The 25,723-nt window shown below is 39.5% G+C and overlaps 2 protein-coding genes across 5 annotated transcripts; both read left to right on the top strand.

Annotated features, from left to right (window-relative positions):
* Window positions 1-5,737: 5,737 nt before the first annotated feature.
* On the top strand, window positions 5,738-13,163 carry Cul3 (cullin 3). Of its 3 annotated transcripts, none has more exons than XM_043416899.1 (14): window positions 5,738-5,833; window positions 6,159-6,370; window positions 7,769-8,152; window positions 8,453-8,656; window positions 8,793-8,972; window positions 9,066-9,440; window positions 9,519-9,689; window positions 10,378-10,485; window positions 10,601-11,017; window positions 11,339-11,508; window positions 11,726-11,864; window positions 11,951-12,078; window positions 12,183-12,239; window positions 12,554-13,163. In XM_043416899.1, exons 2-13 carry the CDS (start codon window positions 6,311-6,313, stop codon window positions 12,205-12,207), a joined length of 2,361 nt encoding a protein of 786 aa, XP_043272834.1. In that variant the 5' UTR covers window positions 5,738-5,833; window positions 6,159-6,310; the 3' UTR covers window positions 12,208-12,239; window positions 12,554-13,163. The 3 variants fall into 3 exon arrangements, with proteins under 3 accessions (XP_043272834.1, XP_043272833.1, XP_043272832.1); XM_043416898.1 differs by having other exon boundaries at window positions 5,768-6,011; XM_043416897.1 differs by having other exon boundaries at window positions 5,768-6,370.
* A 1,045-nt stretch (window positions 13,164-14,208) lies between these two features.
* Window positions 14,209-25,685, top strand: Gpo1 (glycerophosphate oxidase 1). 2 transcript variants are annotated; one of them, XM_043416902.1, is made up of 11 exons: window positions 14,209-14,361; window positions 18,981-19,108; window positions 19,387-19,540; window positions 19,654-19,876; window positions 20,240-20,403; window positions 20,549-20,661; window positions 20,881-21,463; window positions 21,715-21,965; window positions 22,096-22,443; window positions 22,713-22,811; window positions 23,870-25,685. In XM_043416902.1, the coding sequence occupies exons 2-11, from the start codon at window positions 19,022-19,024 to the stop codon at window positions 24,002-24,004; spliced, it is 2,157 nt and encodes a 718-aa protein (XP_043272837.1). In that variant the 5' UTR covers window positions 14,209-14,361; window positions 18,981-19,021; the 3' UTR covers window positions 24,005-25,685. The 2 variants fall into 2 exon arrangements, with proteins under 2 accessions (XP_043272837.1, XP_043272836.1); XM_043416901.1 differs by lacking the exon at window positions 22,713-22,811 and adding an exon at window positions 22,869-22,970 and having other exon boundaries at window positions 14,211-14,361.
* Window positions 25,686-25,723: the final 38 nt, after the last annotated feature.

The following is a 25,723-nucleotide window of genomic DNA, read 5'->3' as shown; positions in this document are numbered from 1 at the left end:
GGTCCTCTCGCGAGCGCAAATCGTACTATCTGTACGAGCAAAAGTTTTGACAAGACGAAAGATGAAAAAAGTACGTGGATGTGCAAGGGAGATGAAGAAAACAGGAACAGACGCGAAGAACGCGGTGAGGCTGTGCTAACAAGAGAAATCCGGAGGTAAGAGCGGGGTGTCGGTGCTCCAGAGATGTTTTTCACGTCGTGCGACGCCGCCCCGATGCCAAAAGCTTCCTCGATGGAATCACCGAACTGTATTTCCCACTCCTTTTGTTCTACGTGAATAAATGAATTTTCACTGTGTGCGCAGAAATCTCGACCGCATTGACCAAAAATACAGTTGCACAATATTTTTTATGATAAAATGAAAGAAAAAGCTTGAGAACTGAAGAAATACGGAGAAAGGAAGAGAAAGCTTTTCCCATGGGGGAGCGATGGGAGCCAAAAGATGGAGAAGAAATGTTTTTCATGTCATCTACTCGCGGTAAACGAATTTTCTTTGCTTCTTTGTTAAGGCGGTAGTGCGTCTGGACTAGGGAAGAAAGGCGGACAGGAGACGGAGGAAGCGTAGCTGGTGCGGGTACAACTGAGCGAGAAAGTCATCGACGTCTCGTCCCGGAGAGCGACGACCTCTTTTCAACATCGCTAGTGATTTCCCCGAGGTCCCTGAACCGTTTATACACTTGATACATATCTAGCGACATTCCCAGCCCCCTCCCCGCCCTCAATTCCCCCACACGTCCATTTTTACTCTCTTATTATCTCAGCCAAATGTGCTTATTTTCCCCTTCCCCTCCCTGTGCCATCATCCCTTTGAATAGTTTATCATCTCCGTCGCCCGAGCGCGCGGCCATGACCGAAATGTTGTTTGCCTTTTCACCAACTTACCGAATCACATCGCACTCGCTCGGAGTCGACGACCTCGCCAGAACGTGTTCAAAGTCTCGTGCGATGTATGCCGGACAATACGGCTTGTCGAATGAAAATAATCATAGAGCTGCTCCTCCCATACCGAGTTCAAATTCGTCAAAGTCTCCAATTAAAATCAACGTCGCGGTGCTATTTTTATTTTCAATCATATTCGAACGCTCGGCAATATTTTTCTTCGCGCCAGAGATTCGTTGCGAAAGTAGTCGTTGATCGAGCCGAGAGTATGTGCGATTCAGGGACCGATTTATTACCGACGTACAAATCGAGTACGTGAAAATTTGACACCTGCTTAAGTCTCTTCAGATTTCTCTCGTATGGCAAAGTAGAGAAGCAAGAGCACTCGTATCAAAGTATTCCATCGTCGTAAAGAGAACATGAGATAATGGCGAGGACGCTACACAGCCGCGTGCTTTATGCTTTCGTATAAAAGCGGTATTACGCGGAGAAGATTCGACGGAGAGAAGCCCCTTAGTTTTATTTCACTTTGACGAATAGAATTTTTTCTCCAATTCTCTTCGTCTCGGATTCATCGGGCTTCGGAATTTCCTGTACTTCAGAAAAAATCCTCTGACGCGATGTATAAAATCAGATCGGAAATAAGCATTTTCCGTGCGGCCGTCCGAACAGTTTTTGCCACAACGTTGAGGAGGAGGAAAGCCTCGTAAATTGAGGACGAAGGACCTTTTGATTGTGGGACTGGGTCATCCACGTTGGGGTGGCCGCCATTTTTTTCTCCGATTTCTTTCAAGACGCGTCGTCGACACAAGTAGTCCAATAATTGTACCAAGTTTCGAGGCACTGAAAAAATATTCGCACGCGTCACCGGAGCTTTGAAGTTCCCAATGCAAAATAAATTTCATCGAACTCAAAGTCGGAATGTGCGGTGCCACTCGAATTTTTCCCGCGGCTTCAAATTTACAATTTTTTTATTGTTTTTTCGACTCAAGAGTCCGAAACTCACGAAGAACGCTGGCATTATTCAGAGCGACTTTTCCCATCGATTTTCATTAAAGGAACACAAAAATAACGTTCTTTAGTGATCCAACCTCGCCGAGCGTGAGCCTTGTCATTGAACGCGATAACGTTAATCGCCGAACTTATGCACGGGAGAAGGACAGAGGGCGGGGATCTATGCGCAACCGAAAACGCGTTAACGAAGCCGCCTGAGGGCTCGGGATGACACGTAGAACGAGACTGCGAGGCTCCCGCATCGTTAACCGGTAATTTCAAATTACGATGCCTCGCGCGTTTAATGATAGAATCCCTGCATAAGCCCGTTTATATTACTATCGCAGCGTGTGTCTCAAGTTCAGTTGGTAATACACATGAAAGAGGGCGAGGCAAAACGAGAGAGCCTCTCGCAATAAGTAATTGGAAATTCCTTATCGTCGCGAAAGGAGAAATAGTAAAAAAGCTCCGCTCTGCGGACCTGCGTCAATAAATGAAATTCATTGGAGCAGCTACAATGCTACTCATTTTAAAATCAGATATTTTATAATAATAAAGGAAAATGGGCATTGAACGAAAGTTTGCAAGCTTCGCAAGGTCGTTGGATGGAAAACTACTTTGCTGACAGTGCTCTGGGCACGTTTTGGGATGCGATTAAGGGCTCGTGTAGACTCGCGATGAGAAAAAATCCAACCGGTCGACCAGCCAACATTCCAGAGCGAATGTTTTTTCATTGAACGAAGCTCGTTCCAAAGCGTGGGGAAAAAAACCGATGAATATCAGCTAAAATTCAGCCTTCGTCCGAATGATTAGCTCTTCTGAGAAACCTTATAATCGGATTGAAAAACTGGGATGTAATTGTGGAACAATTAAGGACCGCACTAGTTCTATTTTCCGTCATCGACCTCGAGCTCGAATCGCTCCGCAAACGTTTCACTGTTTTAGTCAAAGACGAAACAAAACAAAGCTCAGATTCCTCGACGAATGCAGGGCGTTTCGATCCTTCGAATATTGCCCGCAATCGTTCACGGAAGTGCCTCAATTTGAACAGGAAAATGGGTCAAGGTCTCCCCTTCCAACGTCCTTTTTATCCTCTCCGCAACCACTGGCAGCCGTACGCGACCACAATTTCCCTCGATATCATAACGACCATACATTCGATAGAATATTCAATGTCAAATAAGACCTTTAACGACCTCGTAATCTCCGCAACGATACGCGATCAATATTATTTTGTTATTTTGCATATGTGTGCCAAAGGCAATACGATCTTTCTCCTCCGTATAAAAACTGATGTGCGCCGATACGAAACGTCAAAGTGTCATTACGTTATGCGAGAGAATGAGCCTCCCTCTATAAACGAATGAACCGGAAGTGGGTAGCCTGGACCGCCTCCACTTTTGCTTGCTCGTAAAAAACGAGAGGCTCCTTCGGCGTTATACGAGCTCGTAACGGAAGCATCACTCGTACACTCGCCAACAAAACTAACTTCCGTAACTATTTCTAGATTAATATGCTTCTGCTTGGGTCGAAATTCGAACGAGAAACATCCCAAGTTTGTCGATACTGTTACGAATCCTTGATCCAGGTTAGAGAACATTTGAAAATTTCTTTCAAAGTCTTCCCTGAGCCGGAGTTTCCTTATGTTTTTTGAGAAAGTGCGATCACGAGGTTAAGTCATTTGTGAGCATAAAATTGCCAAGTTTTGGATTTTTCGTCACTGTCGATTATTTCTATTGCACTTTTCGAAATTGCGCATATTTGAGAGAATCGTACTAAAATTTTATAAAGATCTGAACAGTCCGAGTGTACTTTTGAGCGACGTTTACGCGTTTTTATAAAACATTACGTTTTTCGACGGCTCGATGATAAAAGCTCCGAAACTGTTGAACCGATCCTTGCCAAAATTTTACCACGCGTGTCATACGAATTTTGAAATTTCGTGTCGAACTATTTCTTTTTTTCCAAAAAACGGTGAAAAGAAGCGTGCTTTTTCGTAGTTTTTGGAAAAATTGCCGCCATTTTGTCATTTTTGAAGGAATGAAAAATCGTATGATATGACCATTTACCCATTAAATCTAAAACCATTTTTCTTCTCCACAAAATTGTAAACCAAATTTTTTCTCTATTTTTTAGACTTAACACTTTTTATATCGATGTTTATAATTTATACCGGTCAAAATAATTCGTGAAAAGAGTCTTTTTTTTGTTCGTCTAATTCAAACGTTCACAAATCGTCGTTTTAGTGCTCAACGATTCGGCTTGTTAATCGGTCCTTCTTTATGCTCGCCGCAATTGAAAATTACACTTTTCACAACGTTCGTCCAATCGAGATGGAATACTGCAGCCTTTTTTCATCCTCGGCCTGCCTCGACTGAAACTCTACTTTCTCGTGTGTTCGAGCGCACTGAAAAATTCCGAAAAAAATGATGATCAACCTCGAATATGAGAAAACAAAGTATCGGGGCCCCCAGCCCTGATGATGCAAACTGTAACGCTTGAAAAAGGTCGGCAACACGCTCTGATAATTCACACGGCATCCATCCGGAAGCCACACCCAGTAACTTTGCATATGTAGAATGATATTTTTGTGGAAATGGTCTTTATAAATAAATATTTTTCGCCACACCAAAAATAATGGAAACGCAGTGATTTTTTTCGATTACTTCAATAATATTATGATCACGAGAAACTTTTGGTGGGAAATGTACGTAAGTAAGATAGATAAGACGACAAATACGGTCTGAAGGAGCGTGGCTTAACGGAAGGGAGCTGGACGAAAGCATATAATGTGAGATTCCGCACACGCGAAGGCCCTTTTCGTAAATATGGCGAATTGCCCGTTTTGTTTTCGAGTCCTTGGTTCACATCGCGCACCGCGTGTTCCCTCCTTCAAATTTTATTTCTCCCTGGTTAATGAGGCGACTATAATTACCGAAAGAGACCGATACTTTTGGCGGTTTTGCGGAATAGCATTTCCAGATGCGGGAACAGCAGCTCAACCGTGCTCATCGCGTCGAGAGCGTTGAAAAAGAGAGCGTTTTTTTAATAATCTTTATTTCTGACATTCATTCCATCGTGCAATCGTTCGTTTTTGAGGAAACTCGGATTTTAGGTTGTGTTTCAATCAATGAGAGATTCGGAAGCCAAGAACTGTAAACACGCGACGAACCGAACAAATTCTTTGAAATCCACTCGAAAAAATTTTGAGATATCAAATTTTTCTACACCGACCGATTGCGGTAATTTAATCAATGTACAAAAATGTATGCACCGAACCGTAAAAAAAATGATCATCATTCCACAAAATTATACATTATTATTTCTGGCGATCTAATTGCGAGGTTAATATTGTTTTTTCATTTTTTGATTAAAGTTGTTAACCTGGAAAATCTACCTTACCAACAAAAAGTGAGGTAGTGATCGTATAGTGACGTATTTATTCTAACAGTATTATATATCCCAGAGAATTATCGGTTGAAGTTTTATAAATACTTGAAAAAATCCTTATCAGAGGGCCAAATCCACCAGTGAATCAACTGGTGGTATGGCTCTTCGAGAGAGCAAAATTCTCACTATACCTGCTCATCATACTGTTGCTTTTTCATTTCCATCGAGAACCGAGAATATAGAATAACACATTGAATTTGCAGTCCGATCATCCCAACAGAATCCGTTCCAACGTTCCAATAGGATTGAAAGTATGCTTTTCTTTTTGTTTCGTCTGAATAGTTGTATTACGAGAACTATTTAAAAGTTCAGTAATTTACCGAGTGATTTCAGATATCGGCATTATCATAATGTCACTCGAGCCACGGCGCTGTTATGAAGATTGAAGATGGCGCAACGTCCAGTTGCTCAACTTTCGGGGAAGCAGCAAATCTGTGTCTAAGATGGCGGCCAGAGCTCGTTCAATTCTTGACGCGCTAGCACTGTTTCATACGTGCTTTTGAATATATAAAGTACATACAGTGTTTGGCACCCTTGATCCCCCTTCCCAGCCCCTAATCCCCCCCGATCGGCCCGTCGCGGGCACACGAAAAGATATTTTCATGTCGCGTTTTTGTTTCGCCGAATTAAAAGCAAGTTATCCGTCATCAACGAACATCTCGCGTTATCTGTGTTCAAGATTGTGCATCGGTGGTGTATTGGGTTTGGGATTTACGGCAAATCTGACCTCCGTCCAAGATCGTTGACTTGAGACGTTCTCTGGGTAGCCCCTTCGGTGTTTTTGTCAATGTGTGCCACAGGCTGAATTGGTATCTTTTTTTCCCTTTCTTTTCTTAGGTTTTGTTTTTTCCTTTATGTCGCGACGGGATTAACGAGTGTTTCGTTATAAGCGAGAAAAACTCGAAAGAGTGAGAATAAAAAGGAAGAATAAGAGAAAAGAAAAAGAAACAATTAAGTGCGAAAAATCTCGTTGCAACCACTGAATCGTCATGATGAAGAGCAGCGCTCTGCCGAAGAAAGAAAACAAAATGCGCATACGTGCTTTTCCGGTGAGTGTTCGAAACCAACAACGCTCTCTGCTCGTCTTCACCCTCTGTTACTCTGGCTCTTACTGATTACGCGCTCTTCCTCAACATTGTTTTGCCTTTCTCTGCACGTACGCCGACAGCATTTCAAGTTTCATCATACTTTTCTTATCCTATTTACTTTTGTTTTCTTAAAATTTTACGATTATCGAATAAACTCAGGCACGTTATTAACGGCGTGTCAAAAAATATTTCAGCTGTCATCATTGACGTTGTTTTTCATATCAGACCAATCCGCAAAACAAACAGTAAAATTTAGATAATTTTTTTTCATTGTTGATTACTGTTAGAGGACTGGTCGAAGATGTATGTCTATAAGTAATCCGTACTTGTGATTATCACTCAATAACGGTGAGACCAAATAGTCCAGACTTTGGGAAGTGTCGGTTGTCATCAATGTAAAAACCTGAACCACTCTGATTCAGCTCATCAAAATGAGATTGACGGTTGCCATAGCAGCCAAAAAGATAGATGAACCAAAGAGCTTTTTTCAATTTTTCTTTGTTTCTTCCCTTTGCCTCCTTTTTTTTACCTTAAATTTTAAAGTTGATCCAAATCGTTAGCCAAAATCTTTCAGTCTGAGATGTAACTAAAAACAGTGCCAAATTGTTGACGGGTTCGCGAGTAACGATGGCCGCAGAGTTTTCTTGCAGTGTCGAATCATTGCGAAGCTCTACATTCTAGGTTATCTCAAAGTTTGTCAGTGGTTTGTTTAGCAATGCCAAAGACAACGCGAGTGCCTCGTCGATATTAATTCTCACCGTCCAATTTTTCCACTGCAATTTCATGCAACCATAAAAACAGAAAAAATTGTCCGATCTGGAGAAAACTTCATAAGCCATCATGGAAACAAGCACGAGTGGTGGAATTTTGGGTCAGAATCATTTGATATTGCCGGGTGAGATTACCCCCGGTACTGGGTTGTGTCAATCGGGTTCAAAAATCTTCGTAATCCCCCAGCCTCTTGTGAGGGCCATTGCTTTTAATATTTATTCTAATTTAAATCTAAGTTAACTAAAAGCACATAATTTGAAAAAAAAAAAAAAAACACAGCCTTCTTTGGTATCCCTAAAATTGATTCTATTGGCAAACTTTTCTTAAGTTACAAATTCTGCTACAAAAATTTTCAACTATTACATATTGTTTGATCATTCTACCAACTTGCATTGAGAATACATGCTCTATCTACAGAATGCAATAACTAAAAAATCTGCTTGTATTTTCTAGGCACTGAGTAATATTGACAAAAAATTTCATTCATTAATAATGGTTATGACTTGATCTAATATTCAATCGAATCCACTATCATACAGCACGTTCTTGTTGTTGAACAGATAAAAATTTTCATGTCTTTCCCTACAGATGACTATGGATGAGAAGTATGTGGAGAGCATTTGGGCATTGCTTAAAAATGCTATTCAAGAGATCCAGAAAAAGAATAATTCGGGTCTCAGCTTCGAAGAGCTCTACAGGAATGCATACACCATGGTACTACACAAATATGGAGAAAGATTGTACACCGGTCTCAAAGAAGTTGTTACCCAACATCTTGAGAATAAAGTTCGCGAGGATGTCCTACAATCCCTTCACAATAATTTCCTACCGACTCTTAATCAGGCTTGGAACGATCACACAACTTCCATGGTCATGATCAGGGATATTCTTATGTATATGGATCGAGTATATGTTCAACAGAACGACGTTGACAACGTCTACAATCTTGGTCTCATCATATTCAGAGATTTGGTTAGTTTTTTTACACTTTTTTTTGTACTCTGAAAATTATGATACGTTCTGGACTACTGTCTAATTGGACAGCAAAATCACAGTTTTTGAAATTCTCATGCGTTGTAATAAGTATTTTTTTGAAAATTTTTCTAGCAATGACTGCAGAAAGACTTTGACTTGGTCGTAATTAAAATCGATACTTTTCAATGACTTCGATATAGTTGATATTGAAAAATCGAGTCAAGATTTTTACTTTCAATATCATCCGGGACATGCGGTAACGAGGTTTTTGCATCTCACCAATATCTTACTTTGCAGGTTGTCAGATACGGTTGCGTGCGAGATCATCTACGCGAAACATTATTAGGAATGGTTGCGCGTGAAAGAAGAGGCGAAGTCGTGGATCGTATAGCAATAAAAAATGCTTGCCAAATGTTGATGATGTTGGGTATCAATAGCAGATTGGTCTACGAAGAGGATTTTGAAAAACCTTTTTTGCAAGAGAGCGCTGAATTTTATAGGGTACGAGAATAAATATTTGAATCAATCAAAAAATAATGATCACAGTTAATACCAAAACCGATGAGGATTGATTATTACACGGTCAACTGATTTTTATTTTCCATTTAAAATTAATATGTAACTTTTATACCTGAAGATGGAATCGCAAAAGTTCCTGGCAGAAAACAGTGCGTCGGTATACATAAAGAAAGTGGAAGCAAGGATCGCTGAAGAATCGGAGAGAGCGAAACATTATCTGGACGAATCGACCGAATCAAGAATAGTTGAGGTTGTGGAAGTCGAACTCATTAAATTACACATGAAAACGATAGTCGAGGTATGAAACGCAAAATCTCAGCTCGAACGTCCTTTTAATAGTATCTTCACTTCGTAAATACAATATAATATCGGGTCGTTCTTATGAATTTAGATGGAAAACAGTGGAGTTGTCCACATGCTCAAAAATTTGAAAACCGTGGATCTTGGCTGTATGTGCAAACTGTTTTTGAGAGTGCCCGACGGTTTACGCACGATATGCGAGTGCGTATCGCAATTCCTACGAGAGCAGGGTCGCGCCATGGTCCAAGAGGAACAAGAATCCAACACAAACGCCGTACACTTTGTTCAAAATCTTCTCGATCTCAAAGAGCGCTTCGATCATTTTCTACACCATTCCTTCCACAACGATAAACTATTCAAACAAATGATCGTCTCGGATTTCGAATATTTTCTGAATCTCAATCCGAAAAGTCCCGAATATCTTTCGCTTTTCATAGACGATAAATTGAAGAAAGGTGTCAAAGGGGTAAATTTCATCTTCCCATAAAGAATTTCAATCGATTGAAACTTTTCCCCTCTTATTCCATTATTTTTTCAATTTCAGATGTCGGAACAAGAAATCGAAGGTATACTCGACAAGACAATGGTACTATTCAGATTTCTACAGGAGAAAGACGTTTTTGAACGGTATTACAAACAACACTTAGCGAAACGCCTGTTATTGAATAAATCCGTGTCTGACGATAGTGAGAAAAATATGATTATGAAACTGAAGGTAAGTCGAATTTCAGTTTTTCCTCTTCCATTTTAATTGTTCACTGCCACAGTTGCATGAAAAACTGAAAAAAAGTAGCAGTTCGGAACAAGAGTATTTTTATTTTTATCGTTTTACATGCTCACGCGAATACACAACTGAAGTACATTATGAAAATGAGAAAAAAAAAATTACTCAATTATCGAACGAATTGAAAGAAAGTATCCTAAAAGCCATAGTTTTAACAGTCGCAGGGTGCATTTAATGGTGACATGGATTTGCTGAATGTGAAAAAAAGGATCGTTCGACGATCGCATAAGCCGGAGATCCCATTTCTTCGAATCACCGATCCCAAACCCAAAGAAACAATCATCTAGCAACCCTAAATAATCTCCTGTCCAATACTCCTCAAGTTTTCCGACAAAGTGAGTGGTACGCTCTGTAAACCATGTGGGGAACGTAAATTTCTATCGATGCAGCGCGTTTAACGATTCAAAATTTCGCCAGGCCTCCCTCCTCGTTCATGTATGCCTTGAAGTTCCGCCATGGTTTATCGAGGCTGGCACTTGACTTGTTACTAACGTTCCCATCTTCACTTGACCTTATCCTAGTGCAGGACTTCATGGCACATGATAATTTTAACTAAAAAACAGTAAGCAAAAAACGAATGAAGCGACGATAACCGAGAATTTTCTTGATTATTTTACAGACTGAATGCGGATGCCAATTTACATCGAAACTCGAAGGAATGTTCAAAGATATTACTGTCAGTAATACAATAATGGACGAGTTTAAGGATCACGTTTTTGCGTCCTCGGTAATGAATCACATTACTAATTACAATTTATGTATTTTTCAAAATAAGCTTGCTCATGGGCTATTGAAACCGTTTAAAATTTGTTGTAATCATTTTTTTTTTTCCACTCGTAAAGATGAATGTTCACGGTGTGGATCTCAGTGTTCGGGTACTTACCACCGGTTTCTGGCCGACACAATCAGCAACACCGAAGTGCAGTATACCTTTACCAGCTCGAAATGCCTTCGACACTTTTCGACGTTTCTATCTTGCCAAACACACCGGTCGTCAATTGACGTTACAGCCGCAATTAGGCTCGGCGGATCTCAATGCCGTATTTCATGGACCACGTAGAGAAGACAACGGTGCTCCTGGTATGGAAACACCATCGTCGACAAGTTCAATAAGCAACGGAAGTGGCAGCGCTAGTGGAAGTCTCCTCAGCCAACGTAGTAGCTGTAGTGCCTCTGCGAGGAAACACATCATTCAAGTATCCACATACCAAATGTGCGTTCTCATGTTGTTCAACAACAAGGACAGACTCACGTACGAGGTATGGAATTCGATGACAGATATTATTTGTCATTTTTTGAACTTTTAACGCATGCCTGAGGTCCCACGAGTTCATTCACTTTTATCGTTTTTAATGAAGAGGTAGAAACACACGTCCCTAGTATATTTTAATGGTGAATATAAATGAAAAAGGTCAACGGTCAAAATGGTCCAAAGCAAAAGATCGAAAATTCATATCGCACATTCATGTCCCGGCCTCTTTTTTATGAAAAAACATTCAATAATGTAAAAATTAATTCTTTCATGACCACTTGATGTTTTTAATTTTCGTAAACTCTAATCGCCATTTTTTTATTTACAGGAGATTCAAAACGAAACGGACATTCCGGTAAAAGATTTAGTTAGAGCATTGCAATCTCTTGCTATGGGCAAAGCCGCACAGAGAGTTCTGTTGAAGCACCCGCGATCTAAAGAGATTGAACCATCTCACTGCTTTTGTGTGAACGATAGTTTCACAAGCAAGTTACACAGGTAAGCTTTCACAAAGAATTTTTTTTTAAATCTCAATTTTTCAACACACCTGCATCACAACAGAAAAAATATTCGCTACTTGTGTTGTGATTGCAATGATCAATTGTGTAAACTCTTTGAAAACGTGTACGAAAAACCAAGAATTTGAGATAGAACTCAACAATGAATTTCAATTACTTCGCTTATTCACAATTATTCTTCCCTTTTTCTCATAAAGGGTGAAAATTCAAACGGTCGCAGCAAAAGGTGAATCGGAACCTGAAAGAAGGGAAACGCGAAATAAGGTCGACGAAGATAGAAAGCACGAGATCGAAGCGGCTATCGTACGGATAATGAAAGATCGAAAACGCATGGCAGTGAGTATATTTAATCATAAAAAGAATGATTTTATCCAATCATCCTAGAATTTTATGAACTAATCTTACGGATATTTTTCCAACAGCACAACATACTCGTCACCGAAGTCACAGAGCAATTGAAAGTTCGTTTTCTACCTTCGCCAGTGATAATCAAGAAGCGTATCGAAGGCTTGATCGAACGCGAGTACTTGGCCCGAACGCCTGAGGATCGGTAAGATTCTAATAATTCCAACTTGAATTTCTCCAGCGATACATTACTTATTCACATTTCCAGCTCTTTTTTTTATGCGCTTACCATTTTCTTCACATTCACAGAAAAGTGTACACGTACGTTGCTTAATCCTGAGAATGGAGTCGGATCTGTACAAACATGTAAGTGAAAACCAAAGAATTTCAAACATTCCGAAAACTCCTTTTTACCGATCAGTCGAAAGCTGTAAATTTTATGCCATTTTGCTTACTCAAAGTCACATTCGGTATTTGAATTGATGAATTTTAATCAACTTTGGTCTAGTTTCCAAAATGATATGAATGAAACTGTAGTTCAAAATTTAGAATGCCTCAATTAACGAAACGAAAGAAAATGGAAATTTTCTCTAAAAAAAAGTTGTCAGAAATGATTGGTCAAATAATAGGAAACGAATGACGAACGAGTAATGACTTCACGGTTGTTTATCTGTTTTCAGAATCTGCCAGGTATGGACCGTAGTAATCTTGGTCCGCGCGTAGCATTACGATAAGTTCTAAGAGCGATGAGACGAAGAAAAAAATAAGATATTGTCAGTAAATATTATAACAGATTTAAATTATTCCAGACCTATTGACAAATATATACTTTTTACATGTTATTACCCCTTCCACATCCGTAATCCCCGATTCCTTGATCGTCCCACTTAATATACATAGTAGAAAACTTGAGTCGCCTGAACATCATCAATTGATCGAGAATACTCGCCGTTCAATTTGTTCGCGGTAAAAGATAAAAATAAGAAATAAGAAAATTTAAATGAGAAAAAAAAACTTAAAAATTTATTTAGGGTGATAAGTGAGTGAGGATTTTTTGGTTGCTCGAGCGTGTGCATGTGTATGTTCGTGCTAGGAAGAATGTGTCGGTATAGTTTGAATTATTGTCAAACGTGAAAGAACGAAACAAAAACAAATATAATAATGAAGGAACGAGTAATTAAGAATGAGTCTTCGTATTCATTGTAAGAAGCGAGAAAATTATAAATATGTATGAATAAGTGTATTCATATATTCGAGTTCACCTTGATAAAGAAAAAAATGAGACCGCAAGTGGACGATTCTTATAAAAATATCATTTTACTCCTGTTCTCATTTTTACCAATTTTGGTCGTTCATGCATGTATTTCCCTACGTACATTTTCATAGTTCACCCTCCGGGAGCTGAACTCAAAAATTTCGTTCGTGAGTCTGATCTATTTTCCTCAATGTCAAGAGTCCCCGTAGATTTTAGTTTTCCAGACTATCATAAAATTATTTTGAGATAAAACTACAATCAAGATTCAACATAATATGACTGACTACCGAAGCTTATGGAGGCAATCGAAATCGACAGCGTCACGACGACTGATATGATTAGCAGCGACGAGGCCTTCTGGATTTTTTTTTTCTCTAGCAGGTTTCGAATAACTTTTGGGAATAACCGTCTTTATTGGTGCTGGTCAACATTTTTCTCGGATCGAGCGTCACGATACCGAAGCCCAAACACATGGAAATGCAAGTATGTCATTCGTTAGGGTAAACTTCGCTCATTGTTGTCTCAAAAGAGGTAGAGAGGAGCACCCAACGATCCAAATGCATGTGCCAGAAGAACGAAATTCCCGAGAATTTACATAATGCCTCGATTCTATATTTTTTGAGCTTCGATATTTCTAATAAAAGACAAAGCTTCTCTCGAACCCTCGCTTTTATCCGAACTTGGTGCAAATAAAAATGGCACATAAATTTGAAAAACCGCAAGTATGATAAGTAAAAAATCAGCTGAGCTATTCCGATTTTGGTTTGTTCAAATATCAGACAAATGCGGTGTCCCCAACGAATGTTTCTGTCAACAATACATCGTTGTCTAGTCGCGTTTAACTATTTTTTGCCGAGCACGTTGAACGACCTTCAACTTAATAGCTTTTGCACTTGAGTTCCATTTCTTGGATGGACCACGAAGAATAAAAAAATTGGCGCGACAGTCGTGTCGGTTGATGCCTTTTTCCCCTTTTTCCCTCCGTGCAGACAAAAGCTCTTGTGTTTTTTACTGTACGCGTTCTGTGCTAGCACGGTGCCCTCCCACTACGAGGTTTGTAGAGGCACTGCTTCACCCGGTGACTCGGGTGAGCCGCCTTGAGGAGTTTTTTTATTCGCGCAAACGCCTGTCGCTCTGCGTGTACGACAGTCGTGTCGACAGTTCGGCAGTGTGTTATGTGTCTTTCCCGTTGCCTGGCTGCCATCGCATCGTCCGAGCACCACGGGCTGTCCGGTAAAAACACTAGCGCAGCAATAGTCATTTGAAAAAAGAAAGAAAAAAAACGATAAACTTGTGCATGCGATTGTAACATTATCGGTGAATATGTGCACTATTTAGATCTTCTAACTAATGTACGAACCACGCGGGGCGATGTGTATATACGTGATTATTACCGAATGATTACAAACTCGGGGGTGTGTTCGTAAACGTGATTTCTCAGTTTCGCTCTCGTTTTATCGTTGCGCGGTTTTATATCGGCAACGATTAGAGGTGAAAATTGAATGAAAAGTATGAAAAAAGTTGTCGGAGAATAAAGCTCGTTGTCATCACTCTCAATCTTCGTAAATCTTTCGACGATTTCTTCTTACTTTCCCTCCATCTTTTTTCTCTACTATCACGAGACGTGCACGCATCGTACCTGCATAATAACAAGTGTTGCCGAGTCTCTCGATGACATCGAGCTCTCGTGTGTGAGTGTGGGTGCACGGATTTATCGTGACATTTTTTCCATCCTTCGAGATTTGACGCTTCTTGGGAAATCTACTACACTATTGGAATCATTAAACTCAACGAAAAAAAAATCAATGAAATTCCCGATCATGTTCCAACGGTGCAACTATATATTTCGAAAATTTTCAATCCCGGCCCTTTTGGCTCTATCTTCTCAAGACACTTCGTTCACAAATTACAGATTGACAATGGTCTGTACACATGTAGATTCCACCATTTTACGAATCCATCGGAATTTTTTGTTCAAAATGTTGATTTTCTTAAAAAAAAGGTTGAACAGTTGTCGACAACCCATATTCAAATTTGCACCTCGCGTTCAAAAAATTTATCGATTGCTAGAGAAGAACGATTGAACCTTCGGTGAATAAAAACTGAGTTAATCCGACCACAATCGATGCAGTATACAAATCTGCCCTTTTTGAGGTTATGTCAGATCCGGGAAATCCTTAATTGCAATACCTCCGAATATGCTGCAATATACTCGATACTCCGACCATCTGGGCATATCCTAAATTAATGTCGACGAATCACGAGATCTCGTTTCCGATGTGTGAGTGACATTTGAAGGCATTTGGCGCACGGGCTTGTTTCTTATTTTAAACCCTCCAATGTTGCGTCACACGCGACGATTTCGAATTGTCTCTACGCGTGTTAAAATACGTATATCTATATATAAACATGAGTTCGAATAATAAATGTGGTCGCGTGAGCTAATGTGTATACACATTATATTGCAAACCCCGACGAAACAAGTTCTCCCGAGTCTGGCAAACTACAAAATACTAAATTACTACCTCACTTGAAACTTTTCACGCAGTTTATAAATACCATTGGAATGTGAAGCAAAAAGTTTGCTCTTGTAGCAAATCTGGGACGAAAATACAGGGTGTCGCTGTCTTTTGTGCAGCCTCGAACAAAAAATGTTTTCATTCTCGATTTTTCCCACCATTTTCCATCATTTCCTCCGAATCTTGTTTATTCGCAAAGTGCAATGGTGTCTAGAACTTCAATAATTTTACATGAGCCATTTTGAAAAATTTGAATCCTTGGGGCTTCGCGAGAGCTCTATAAACTCGAAGCACCGTAGTTCGAGGTTCTAGCATAAATCAGACAACAATCTCTAGTGGCGGGAATATAATGTCTTGGCAGATTTGAGCGCTTGTGGGATTTCAAGGTTATCTCTATTTTTGAAAACGACTTGGGTCCTTTTTGTTGTAACGTACGATGTAGAAACTCTGAACATGTCTAATTCGTATCGTAATACGAGAACATCGGACAAAATTGAAGCACTAAGAACGATTAAAAAACTCGTTTTGCATTCACATGCCGCGATGTGTTGAAGGTTAGAACGGTCGTGGATGGTGGTCAATTTCGTCATTAAATTACGTTTATGTTAATTCGTTTCGATACTGTCGAACGTCAAACATAAAAAACAAAAAATCGAAAGATCTTTATTCGAATTTTTGGTATTTTTCACTTTTCTAAAATTCAATTATTCAAGAATATCGAACGGGATTTTGGAAAGGAATTTTCGCAAATAAAAATGGAATTGGTGGCCGATAAGTTCAATTTTTTCTTGGCGAAATGTGACACGTGTTAGTGAAACTGCAAGCTAAATTGGCAGACTTGGCACCGGGATAGTCATACGTTCCGGGAGAGCATCGGCTTACGTAATTCCACGTGCTCGATGTTGTCGCTGCCAAGGTCTTCCCCAGACCGCGTATCAGACACTCATCGCGTATACTCGTGGTCACGTATTTTGTCACGCGTACTCGTATCTCGTACGATATCGAGTACAAATCGCTTTGCGGTTTGAAATCTCGGCGGGAATCAAACGACCATTCACTTCACCGAAGAATTTTTATCAATGCTGAGTAATGCATGGAATTTTTTATTTAGAGCTCATGATTCCCACATTTTGTCTCACTTTTTTCAGCCATTTCCTTTATACCACTAAATAAGTGGAATGCAATTGAGCAAAAAATGAAGAGCGTGGATTCTTTAACTTTTATCATATCAAAACACATAATGCGAAATTACTCGTTTTCGGTTTTTCTTTCACTTTTCCGAAGTTATTTTCACAGTTTTTAAAAAACTTCCCTGCTTCTATCTTATCAACTCGTGTGTACTAGGAGAAAAAATGGATTTTTTTCGTATTATCTTGTTTGGGACGAGGGAAACTATATCCGTTGTGGAAAATAACAGATTGCGATACTTTTTAATGAGTTTTCTCGCATTACTTGGCTCGTATTTCGGTATTTTCGGAACGAATTTTTGTGCCCAGTAAGAAATTCGAGTTACTAACGAGAGTAAATAATATGTCGAAAACTTTGAAATTCGGCCGCAGACATCATTTTTTTTCTTCAAATCGTCACTGTAAATATTCAACACCAGATCGGTACAGCGATTATGATTTGACGACAGCTCAAGAAGACGCAGAGTCGGTGTTTGCGAGAGCAGCGCAGTGTCTCTGGATTCCGAAATTAGTTTAAAAATTTGGGAATATCCAATTTTTTGATTTTTTAGGTCTTCGAGTAATTCGAAGAAAAGTTTTTAAAAAATGGAAGTCGAGATAGGTCCAAACGAAATAATGCAGCGTTTCAACGATGCCCGCTCCAAAAGTGTTATTTTCGGGGGAAAATATTGAACGTTGTACGTGCAAAGCCCATCGGGCTGTTTGAAAAAAGACTATTGTGCAAGAAATCCCGAATCGAGGCCATTGTCCTCTGTAGGTCTCGGACGCATGAGTGAAGAGTTGTTTATATATATCTCGCCGCTGAGAATAAACCGGGCTTGTGCCTTAGCTTATTTAACTTGACCATGTTTCACCCTCTTAACTTAATTAGATTTAACCCGTTCAACTGCATTCGATTCGACTCAATTTACTTAAAGTTGACCTGATACGAACTTTGCCCATAAAAGCATAATTATTGCCCTCCAATCATTTGAAGTAATTTTATGGAAAAAAAACAACCGATGGCGATGAGTGAACTTACGTTATACGGCATCAGCAATCTGCGAAGTCCAGTAGCATCGGGCGATGCGAATTTTCGAATGGATGACCGTTGGGCCAAGCACCGGCGCGCGCATCTATCACGTACGAAGGAACAGTTTCTCTGAATTTTTGATGCTCCCGACTATATATTATAAGCTGACTCAGTAAAAAATACAGCTGCTCATATCGGTCGGGTATCCCACAGTTTCCCTCGGCCCTTGAGCCAACGCGATACGCGATACAGTGGTTCGGAAAGAATGTGTGGGTAATACTGAACGTTAGGGGGCGCGAGGGGGTGTTACAGGATCAGAAACAGTGAAGTGGAGGGAGGACAGTGATGATGACTAGAGCTCGTGAAACCTCAAGGTTCAACACATGGACAATATAGATGGAAAAAAGCAAAAAAAAAACAAGAAAACAGCGTTCTTATTCAATGAATTACATTTTTTTGAGTTCTATAATCAAAATGACAATTCATTAAACGTGAAATGACCCCTACAAATTTATTCTTCAACTCGTTCATTCGCAGGTGCCCAAATGTTTCGCAAACTATTTCGCATAACAAGTTATACAATGTGTGTATAATAGATTTGACGTCCCTGGTATGTGCAAGCTTGTAAGGCTCTAATACCATTCTAATCATTGCACACATATAGTATGCGTAGACCAGTCGTAATTCTATGTTGCATCATTGATCATGTCGTTACTCATTGTTAAGAGTCTCCACAATGATTATATATTCTCACCTCTAAAAATAGTGAGATTATCCTCACACTGTTTATCTCCGTCATTTCATTCTATTTCGCTGCGTTACTCGTTTGAAAAAAAATTGTTTTTTTTTCATCAACCGTTAGTATTTCTATGAGTTTCAAAATGTATGAAATATTTTTTTTAGCTGTCTTAAAATATGTGATAAAATTAAGTAAATGACGTTCAAAATAGTCAACTAAATGTATTTTTTGTCTTTGAATTTTGTCATCTTTGGCTAAAAAAAAAGAAAGATGAAATTCTGCTTTCCCTGTTTATTCAATGACTATGAACTATTTTTTCTAATTTCTGCAATTTTGATTCTAATATTCAACAACATAGTTACAATCTCTTACAATAATCTTCAATATCATTGTAGGCTTTTAAAGAAGATCGACTGTTAATCACCAAGGATTGAGGATGGCGTCGCTCAGATATCTCGCTGCTGGAGCCAGTGCTATCGGAGCTGGTGCCATATCATCCTATCTTATGCTTTCGGACTCGACTGTAAGTTATTATTTGTCAATGACGTTGTAATTAAACGACAAACTGGATCTGGTAGACCCATGTATTCAGATTTTCATGCCTAGTAAGAATTCAATTCAGCTGTTTCACATATGCAAAAAAATCAGCCCTGAGTGATTAAAGTTTTTTTCTTATCATCCGATGTGTCGATTCAAAGGATCTCATGATGGAGAAATTTATTGACAGATGCGTTGAATGACAAATCTGAGTTGCACCCCCTGTAACAAGAAAAAGAAGCAAAAATCCTCTTGTTTTTTCAGGTATATGCTGATAAGGCAGTCGTCAAACCAGTTAAACGACCTCTACCCTCGAGAGAGGATCAAGTTAAAGCTCTCAAGAGTCAGGATTATGATATTCTCATCATAGGAGGTGGCGCTACCGGCTCAGGATGCGCTTTGGATGCTTGCACAAGGGGTAAACAAATTTCCTTTTCAAGAATCCAAAATTAGTTAAAATCAATGTGCACCTAGATTGAAATTGCTTCTACAATTTCTAATATTCATTGAAATGTTGAAATTATGAAACAGGCCTGAAGACGGCGCTCATCGAAGGCGACGATTTTGCATCGGGCACATCGTCACGAAGTACAAAACTGATTCACGGAGGCGTGAGATATCTTCAAAAAGCCATAATGCAACTCGATGTTGAGCAATATAAAATGGTGAAAGAAGCACTGCACGAAAGAGCTTCGATGCTTCACAGTGCTCCTCACCTGGCTCATCCGCTTCCCATTATGCTACCTGTTTACACGTACGTATCTGTAATAACGAGCATGCTGAATGCACGTACAATTTTTATTTCGTGATTCCTCCATAATTCATCTGCACCTTGATGTCCTGAATACAATTGTGCTGCACTTTCTAAGAAATAGAGCCACAATTTTATGCCCCCTTCTGTTACGCATGATCGTTGATTCCAGTCTTTTTTAGTGCAACAAAAATTTTCTGTCGTCCAGGGAAAGATTTTTTTTATCTTAATTTCTGCAACTGCTAGAAAATATGAAATGAATATTTTGCTTTTTTTTTTTTAATTTTATGTTCATCTCTTGATTTTGTGCTTTATTCGGCAATTTTAAATTATTATTGAAGATTTTTCATTATCGTTTTTTTACAGGTGGTGGCAAATACCTTATTACTGGTTTGGTATTAAGATGTACGACCTTGTAGCTGGCAGCAAAACCGTCAAGTCGTCGTACTACCTCAGCAAATCAAACGCACTTGAACTCTTCCCCATGCTCAAGGGCGACAAACTTACTGGCGCTATTGTATATTACGACGGTGAGTTTCGCCAAATTCGTTTGTTCCAATCGTTCGTGATTTTTCATCTAAATCCTGAATTTTTCGAGCAAGAACCTGAAACTGTCCAGATTATTCGAATTAAAAATAGTGCAAAACTGATCTTTGTTTTGAATTCGCTTTGCAGGACAGCAAGACGATGCCAGAATGAATTTGGCAGTAGCATTAACAGCCTCGCGACTAGGTGCAACGGTGGCAAATCACGTGACCGTTGTTAATCTCCTCAAAGGTCTTGACAAAGTACGTTTGGTATAAAAATTTATATTCCCAAATAATGGAAATTTTCTCATTTGCAAATTGAATTACAAATTCTTGGGTCTTTTCGTTTACAATTCAATTTACTGAAAGATTACAGAGTTGGTAGAGCCTGTCGTTAAGTCGAATTTGTATAAATACCCATGAATTTTAGACAAGCTATAAATCGATAGAATGTTGTTTGAATGAGTTGCTTATTTGAAGGATGGAAAACGCGTTCTTACCGGTGCTCATTTACGCGATGAGCTTACGGGCGAGGAGTGGGACGTCAAGGCGAAAGCAATAATCAACGCTACGGGTCCATTCACCGACAGCATTCGCAAAATGGACGATCAAAATGTCCAAGAAATATGTTGCCCTTCGTCGGGAGTACACATCGTTTTACCAGGCTATTACAGTCCGGATCAAATGGGTCTTCTTGATCCAGCGACCAGCGATGGTCGTGTAATCTTCTTTTTACCCTGGCAAAAACAAACGATCGCCGGTACGACGGACTTGCCGTGTCAGGTGACCCACAATCCAAGGCCTACCGAGGACGAAATCATGTTCATCCTTCAGGAAGTCAAAAATTATCTCAATCCCGACGTTGAGGTGCGTCGCGGCGATGTCCTGTCCGCTTGGAGCGGTATTCGACCACTCGTATCCGATCCCAACAAACCGAACACCCAATCGCTCGCTCGCAATCACATCGTTCACGTTAGCCCTACGAATCTCGTCACCATTGCTGGTGGCAAATGGACGACTTATCGTGCCATGGCTGAAGAAGCTGTTGAAGCAGCCATTAATGGTTTGTAATTTTTCTTCACGCTCTGAATATTTTTATATTTTCCGATTGTCAAAACCTGGTGAGGGGATTGTAGCGATTAAGGTGACACAATCTTTTAGAATTATTCGTAGATTCATTAAAAAATTGAGTTGGAACAATTTTATTCAAAGCGTTGGATTTCCTCGGATTTGTAGGCATCGATGCAAGATTTTTTATTGTAAATAAACCACTAGAAACGATACGGCTCATTAAATTTTCATTTTCTTCGATAGCTTGTGGACTCGAGCCTACATCACTTTGTCAGACCGACGGTATGCTCTTGGAAGGAGCTCATGGCTGGAGCCCAACGATGTACATTCGTTTGGTACAAGATTTTGGATTGGAGTGCGAAGTTGCTCAGCATCTAGCGAAAAGCTACGGGGATCGTGCCTTCGCTGTTGCAAAAATGGCATCACTCACTGGCAAAAGGTGGCCGATAATTGGAAAAAAAGTGCATCCCGAGTTCCCGTACATCGATGCAGAGGTTTTGAAAATTTACTTTTTTCTGAGTATTTTGTTACAGGAGTGTTCCAATGTTCCGTCGAGTCTTATTAAAGACTGAATTTTGATGCTTACAGCCACGAGATCTTCTCTAATGTCCATGTGAATTTCAGATTCGTTACGGATGCCGTGAATATGCGAGAACGGCTATCGATATGATCGCCCGCCGTTTGAGGCTCGCTTTCCTCAACGTTCAAGCCGCTAACGAGGCTCTTCCTGGTATAATCGATATCATGGCCGAAGAGCTTCACTGGTCGGCCGACGAGAAAGCGAAACAGCACAAAATGGCCAGTGAATTTTTAGCCAACGAGATGGGACAGATGGTGAACCGCGCGTCACGCGACAAAATTCCGATCAATCTTACCAAGGATGAAATACAGCTTTACATCAAGCGTTTCACGATTATCGACAAAGATCGCAAGGGATACGTTTCGATCAACGACATACGACGAGGACTCAAGGTTTGGACTCGTTCCATTTGCTTCGAATGTTCAAACATTTTTTTTCTAAATCGACAAACATGAATTATATTACAAACTATATTGACATCATTGAAAAAGACAGAATTATATAATTACCGATCTAAATATCCGAGCTAAAATATTCCACTTATAATATCTACAACTGATTAGACCGAGCATAACATTCAACGACAGCGACTTGACAATTAATGGACCTTATTCTTGTCTCGTATTTTTTTTGTTTTTATTTCTCGTCAATGATTATTCAGGCTCTCGGTATAAAACTGAACGAGAACGAGTTGCACTGCTTACTGAACGAAATCGATCTAAGCTACAACGGACAGATGGAGCTCCCAGATTATTTGCAGGTAATTCAATCGTTTCAATATTAATCGAATTTCATTTTTTCTGATTTTCGAAAATAGCTCTTCGGTGACAAGGATGTTCCGGGTGAGGAACTTCACGAAATTCTTCGTGAAATCGACACTAATATGAACGGTCAGGTCGAACTGGACGAATATCTTCAGGTCTGTCGGACAAACATTATAGCCAAGTTTCAAGAGTTTGTTTGCTGAACCGACCACCACTTTGATTCTGTTTTATTTTTCGTTTCGTTTTTAAAACTGCATCTTATACTGATATTATTTTGCCAGAGAGTCTCTCGTGCTCGATTTATATTGTGCGTTTATTAATTTTCGCTAATACGTGGCACGAAGTATGCACAGAATACGCAGAAATTTGCTACACAGAATTACTGCTTTCTGTCTCAATGCATATTCGATGACGCTACGCTTTTCTTTGGTAACAGCACGAACACCGTTATTGCAGTAGTGACGAAAGCTATTTCATCCATAGCTCGATTTAAACCCTGTAAGCAGGTTATCATCTTCGGATTTCGCATGTTACATCCGAGAACCGGCCATTCGACAGTGCTCGGGGAAAAAAAATATTTTTACACGTTAACATTTCTCGTAGACCAAACCATCGATCCTTGGCTCTTTTCGATGGTGCCCAGTGAACTTGCACTTGGCATGTCAATTGCTAATACCGTAGAAAAAAAGCTCAACATTTTCTCCAATAATCTCGTTTTACTGAGACGATCTTCGTCTCAAGAAACTTCGCTCTCTTGAGCACGCGTGAAAGATGAAATTTCAACAGCTTTAAAGTTTTCAATAATAGACGAAAAATGTGGAAAACTGTTGACGTCAGTAAAAAAATAAATATTCAAAGCTCGAGCTGTTGAAAAATTATTTCACACGTGCATAAGTGTCTTTGATTTGATAATATTTCCAACTAGTCGATACTACTGTAAAATGTAACATTGGTAACAATGTGTAACATTGAGAGGTGGTGAAATCTGTTTACGAAAATTTCAAAACGTATTCATACAAAAACCTAATTTTTATATTTTTATTTGCCTTTTCAGATGATGTCCGCAATAAAATCTGGCCACGTAGCATATTCGCGATTTGCTCGAATGGCGGAAATGGAGGAGGCTCAACACGAGAAAGACGTGCTTAAGAAACACATCAGCGTCGACAGATCCGGTGGTGGACTTTAAAAAGCACAAAAAAAATCATACGATTTATGAAAAAAGAAGAGTCCTCGCGAAGCAAGTCATGATGACAGATCGTTCTTCGCAAATGCATCCTCGCCCCTTTTAGCTAATTCACCCCCTCGATACACGATCTATTTGTCATTGTAGGAACTAATTAATTTTTTTTCACGAGCGAATTTCGTCACTCGTTACAAGCATAGACGCTTTCCACGTAGCGAATTGCTTGAAGAAGAAAGCAGCCTCCAAAATCGACGCGATTATCGTCGGATTTTCGAAGCCACGAAATGGCAAACGATAAGACACTCTGGCAGTGTCACCGAATCTGATTTCGATCTTAATTTAATTGATTTTTTTTTTTTAATCAGCATCCTGACTTTCGAACGAGTCTGGTACTGCGACTGTCACTTTTAAAATCATGCGAATAAGTCAACGGCGCAAAACCCACCCGCGTTTGCACAGGGATAATATTTGTACGCGTTTTTTCGAAATACTCGTTTTCTGCGTATTTTTACCAGCTACACACGAGGTCACACACCGGACGCACGATTTAACGACGAATAACAAAACAAAAGAAACAAGACGTTTATAAAATCTCAATCTACGAATAGACAATTTGAATGTGTAAATAATCTCATCGTACGCTGTCTCACCAAACTATCTCAATATTATTCATCTCGTCGATTTTACAATTTATTTATTCAACTATCAATCGTGTCGGATGAATAAACGATTTGAAGAGATATTCGAATATTCATATGTATCATTCGCGTTATTACACGCTTGGCCATCTCAGGATCTGTTTTATCGACAGAAACCATTATATTTTTCTGCTCGAACATTTTTTGACAACTTCTCATTTCTTTCGGACCAAAAAAGAATTTAAGAGCATGCATCAGTCGGTATATCGTAACTGTGAATGCGAGAGTGATAGCTGCAAATTTTGCCACACCCTTCGCCCGATCGAAATAATAAAAATGTCAGCCCATTTTTGCCACTGCCCTGCATGGGCTAACAGAGCCTTTTTTAATCGGTTAAACTGTGTCGAAGAATTTCGTTTTTGAAAATTTCAAGTGTGACTGATCCATACTCTTAAGAAAATATATCAAAATTGTATCAATTTTGATTCGAACTATTAGACTCGACTCGGTTGAAACGAATGTAATGGGGAAATCTACTCGTTGAGAAGCTGGTAGAATTTTTCGGCTCAAGGCACAACAACTCTACTCCCCGTTTTTCTGGTCCGGAACGACTCTTCCCTTCAGAATGACTATAATTTTTTTCGTTAACGTTAACATTCGTATTTTTCGCCCAACATATACTTCCCTTGAAAAAAACAAATTGTCAAAATTAAAAAAATGAGAATGTTGCGTGTACGAAACTAGCTGCGTGAATGATTAAGATTTCGATGGAAGTGAACATTTGTAAACGTTTGACCAGTGCATTGGAGTGCTTATTTTTTAAATAAAAATACTGTAATCAGAAAAAGAGCAAGTGCAAATTTGGGTGTGTTTCGGTATTTACTGACAGTGCTGTCAGTTACACGGTAGAATAGGGCCGCAAGAAATATTCGAGAGGAGGGTTACATGGAGTGAAGAAATGGAGAGTGGAGTTTTTGTACTGCCGATATACTTCTCAGTAACAATTGTACAAAAATGGAATTGTCATTAAATCATTTTTTTCCGAACACGCTATGAAAAGCTGCAAATCTTCCAGTTTTAAAAT

This window comes from Venturia canescens, chromosome 4, assembly GCF_019457755.1.
Source record: "Venturia canescens isolate UGA chromosome 4, ASM1945775v1, whole genome shotgun sequence".
NCBI classification, from domain to species: domain Eukaryota; kingdom Metazoa; phylum Arthropoda; class Insecta; order Hymenoptera; family Ichneumonidae; genus Venturia; species Venturia canescens.
Note: the sequence above shows the minus strand (reverse complement) of the source record. Positions and strands in the feature narration are given on the sequence as shown.

What these genes read in the sequence shown, in the direction of transcription:
- Gpo1 (XM_043416901.1), top strand. Translation starts at nt 19,022, where the DNA reads ATGGCGTCGCTCAGATATCTCGCTGCTGGAGCCAGTGCTATCGGAGCT. An exon ending in TCCTCAAAGGTCTTGACAAA is followed by an intron (nt 20,662 to 20,880) that starts GTACGTTTGGTA and finishes GCTTATTTGAAG; the next exon opens with GATGGAAAACGCGTTCTTAC. An exon ending in AACTGGACGAATATCTTCAG is followed by an intron (nt 22,971 to 23,869) that starts GTCTGTCGGACA and finishes TTGCCTTTTCAG; the next exon opens with ATGATGTCCGCAATAAAATC.
- Cul3 (XM_043416899.1), top strand. Translation starts at nt 6,311, where the DNA reads ATGATGAAGAGCAGCGCTCTGCCGAAGAAAGAAAACAAAATGCGCATA. An exon ending in ACATGAAAACGATAGTCGAG is followed by an intron (nt 8,973 to 9,065) that starts GTATGAAACGCA and finishes TTATGAATTTAG; the next exon opens with ATGGAAAACAGTGGAGTTGT. An exon ending in ATCACGTTTTTGCGTCCTCG is followed by an intron (nt 10,486 to 10,600) that starts GTAATGAATCAC and finishes CCACTCGTAAAG; the next exon opens with ATGAATGTTCACGGTGTGGA.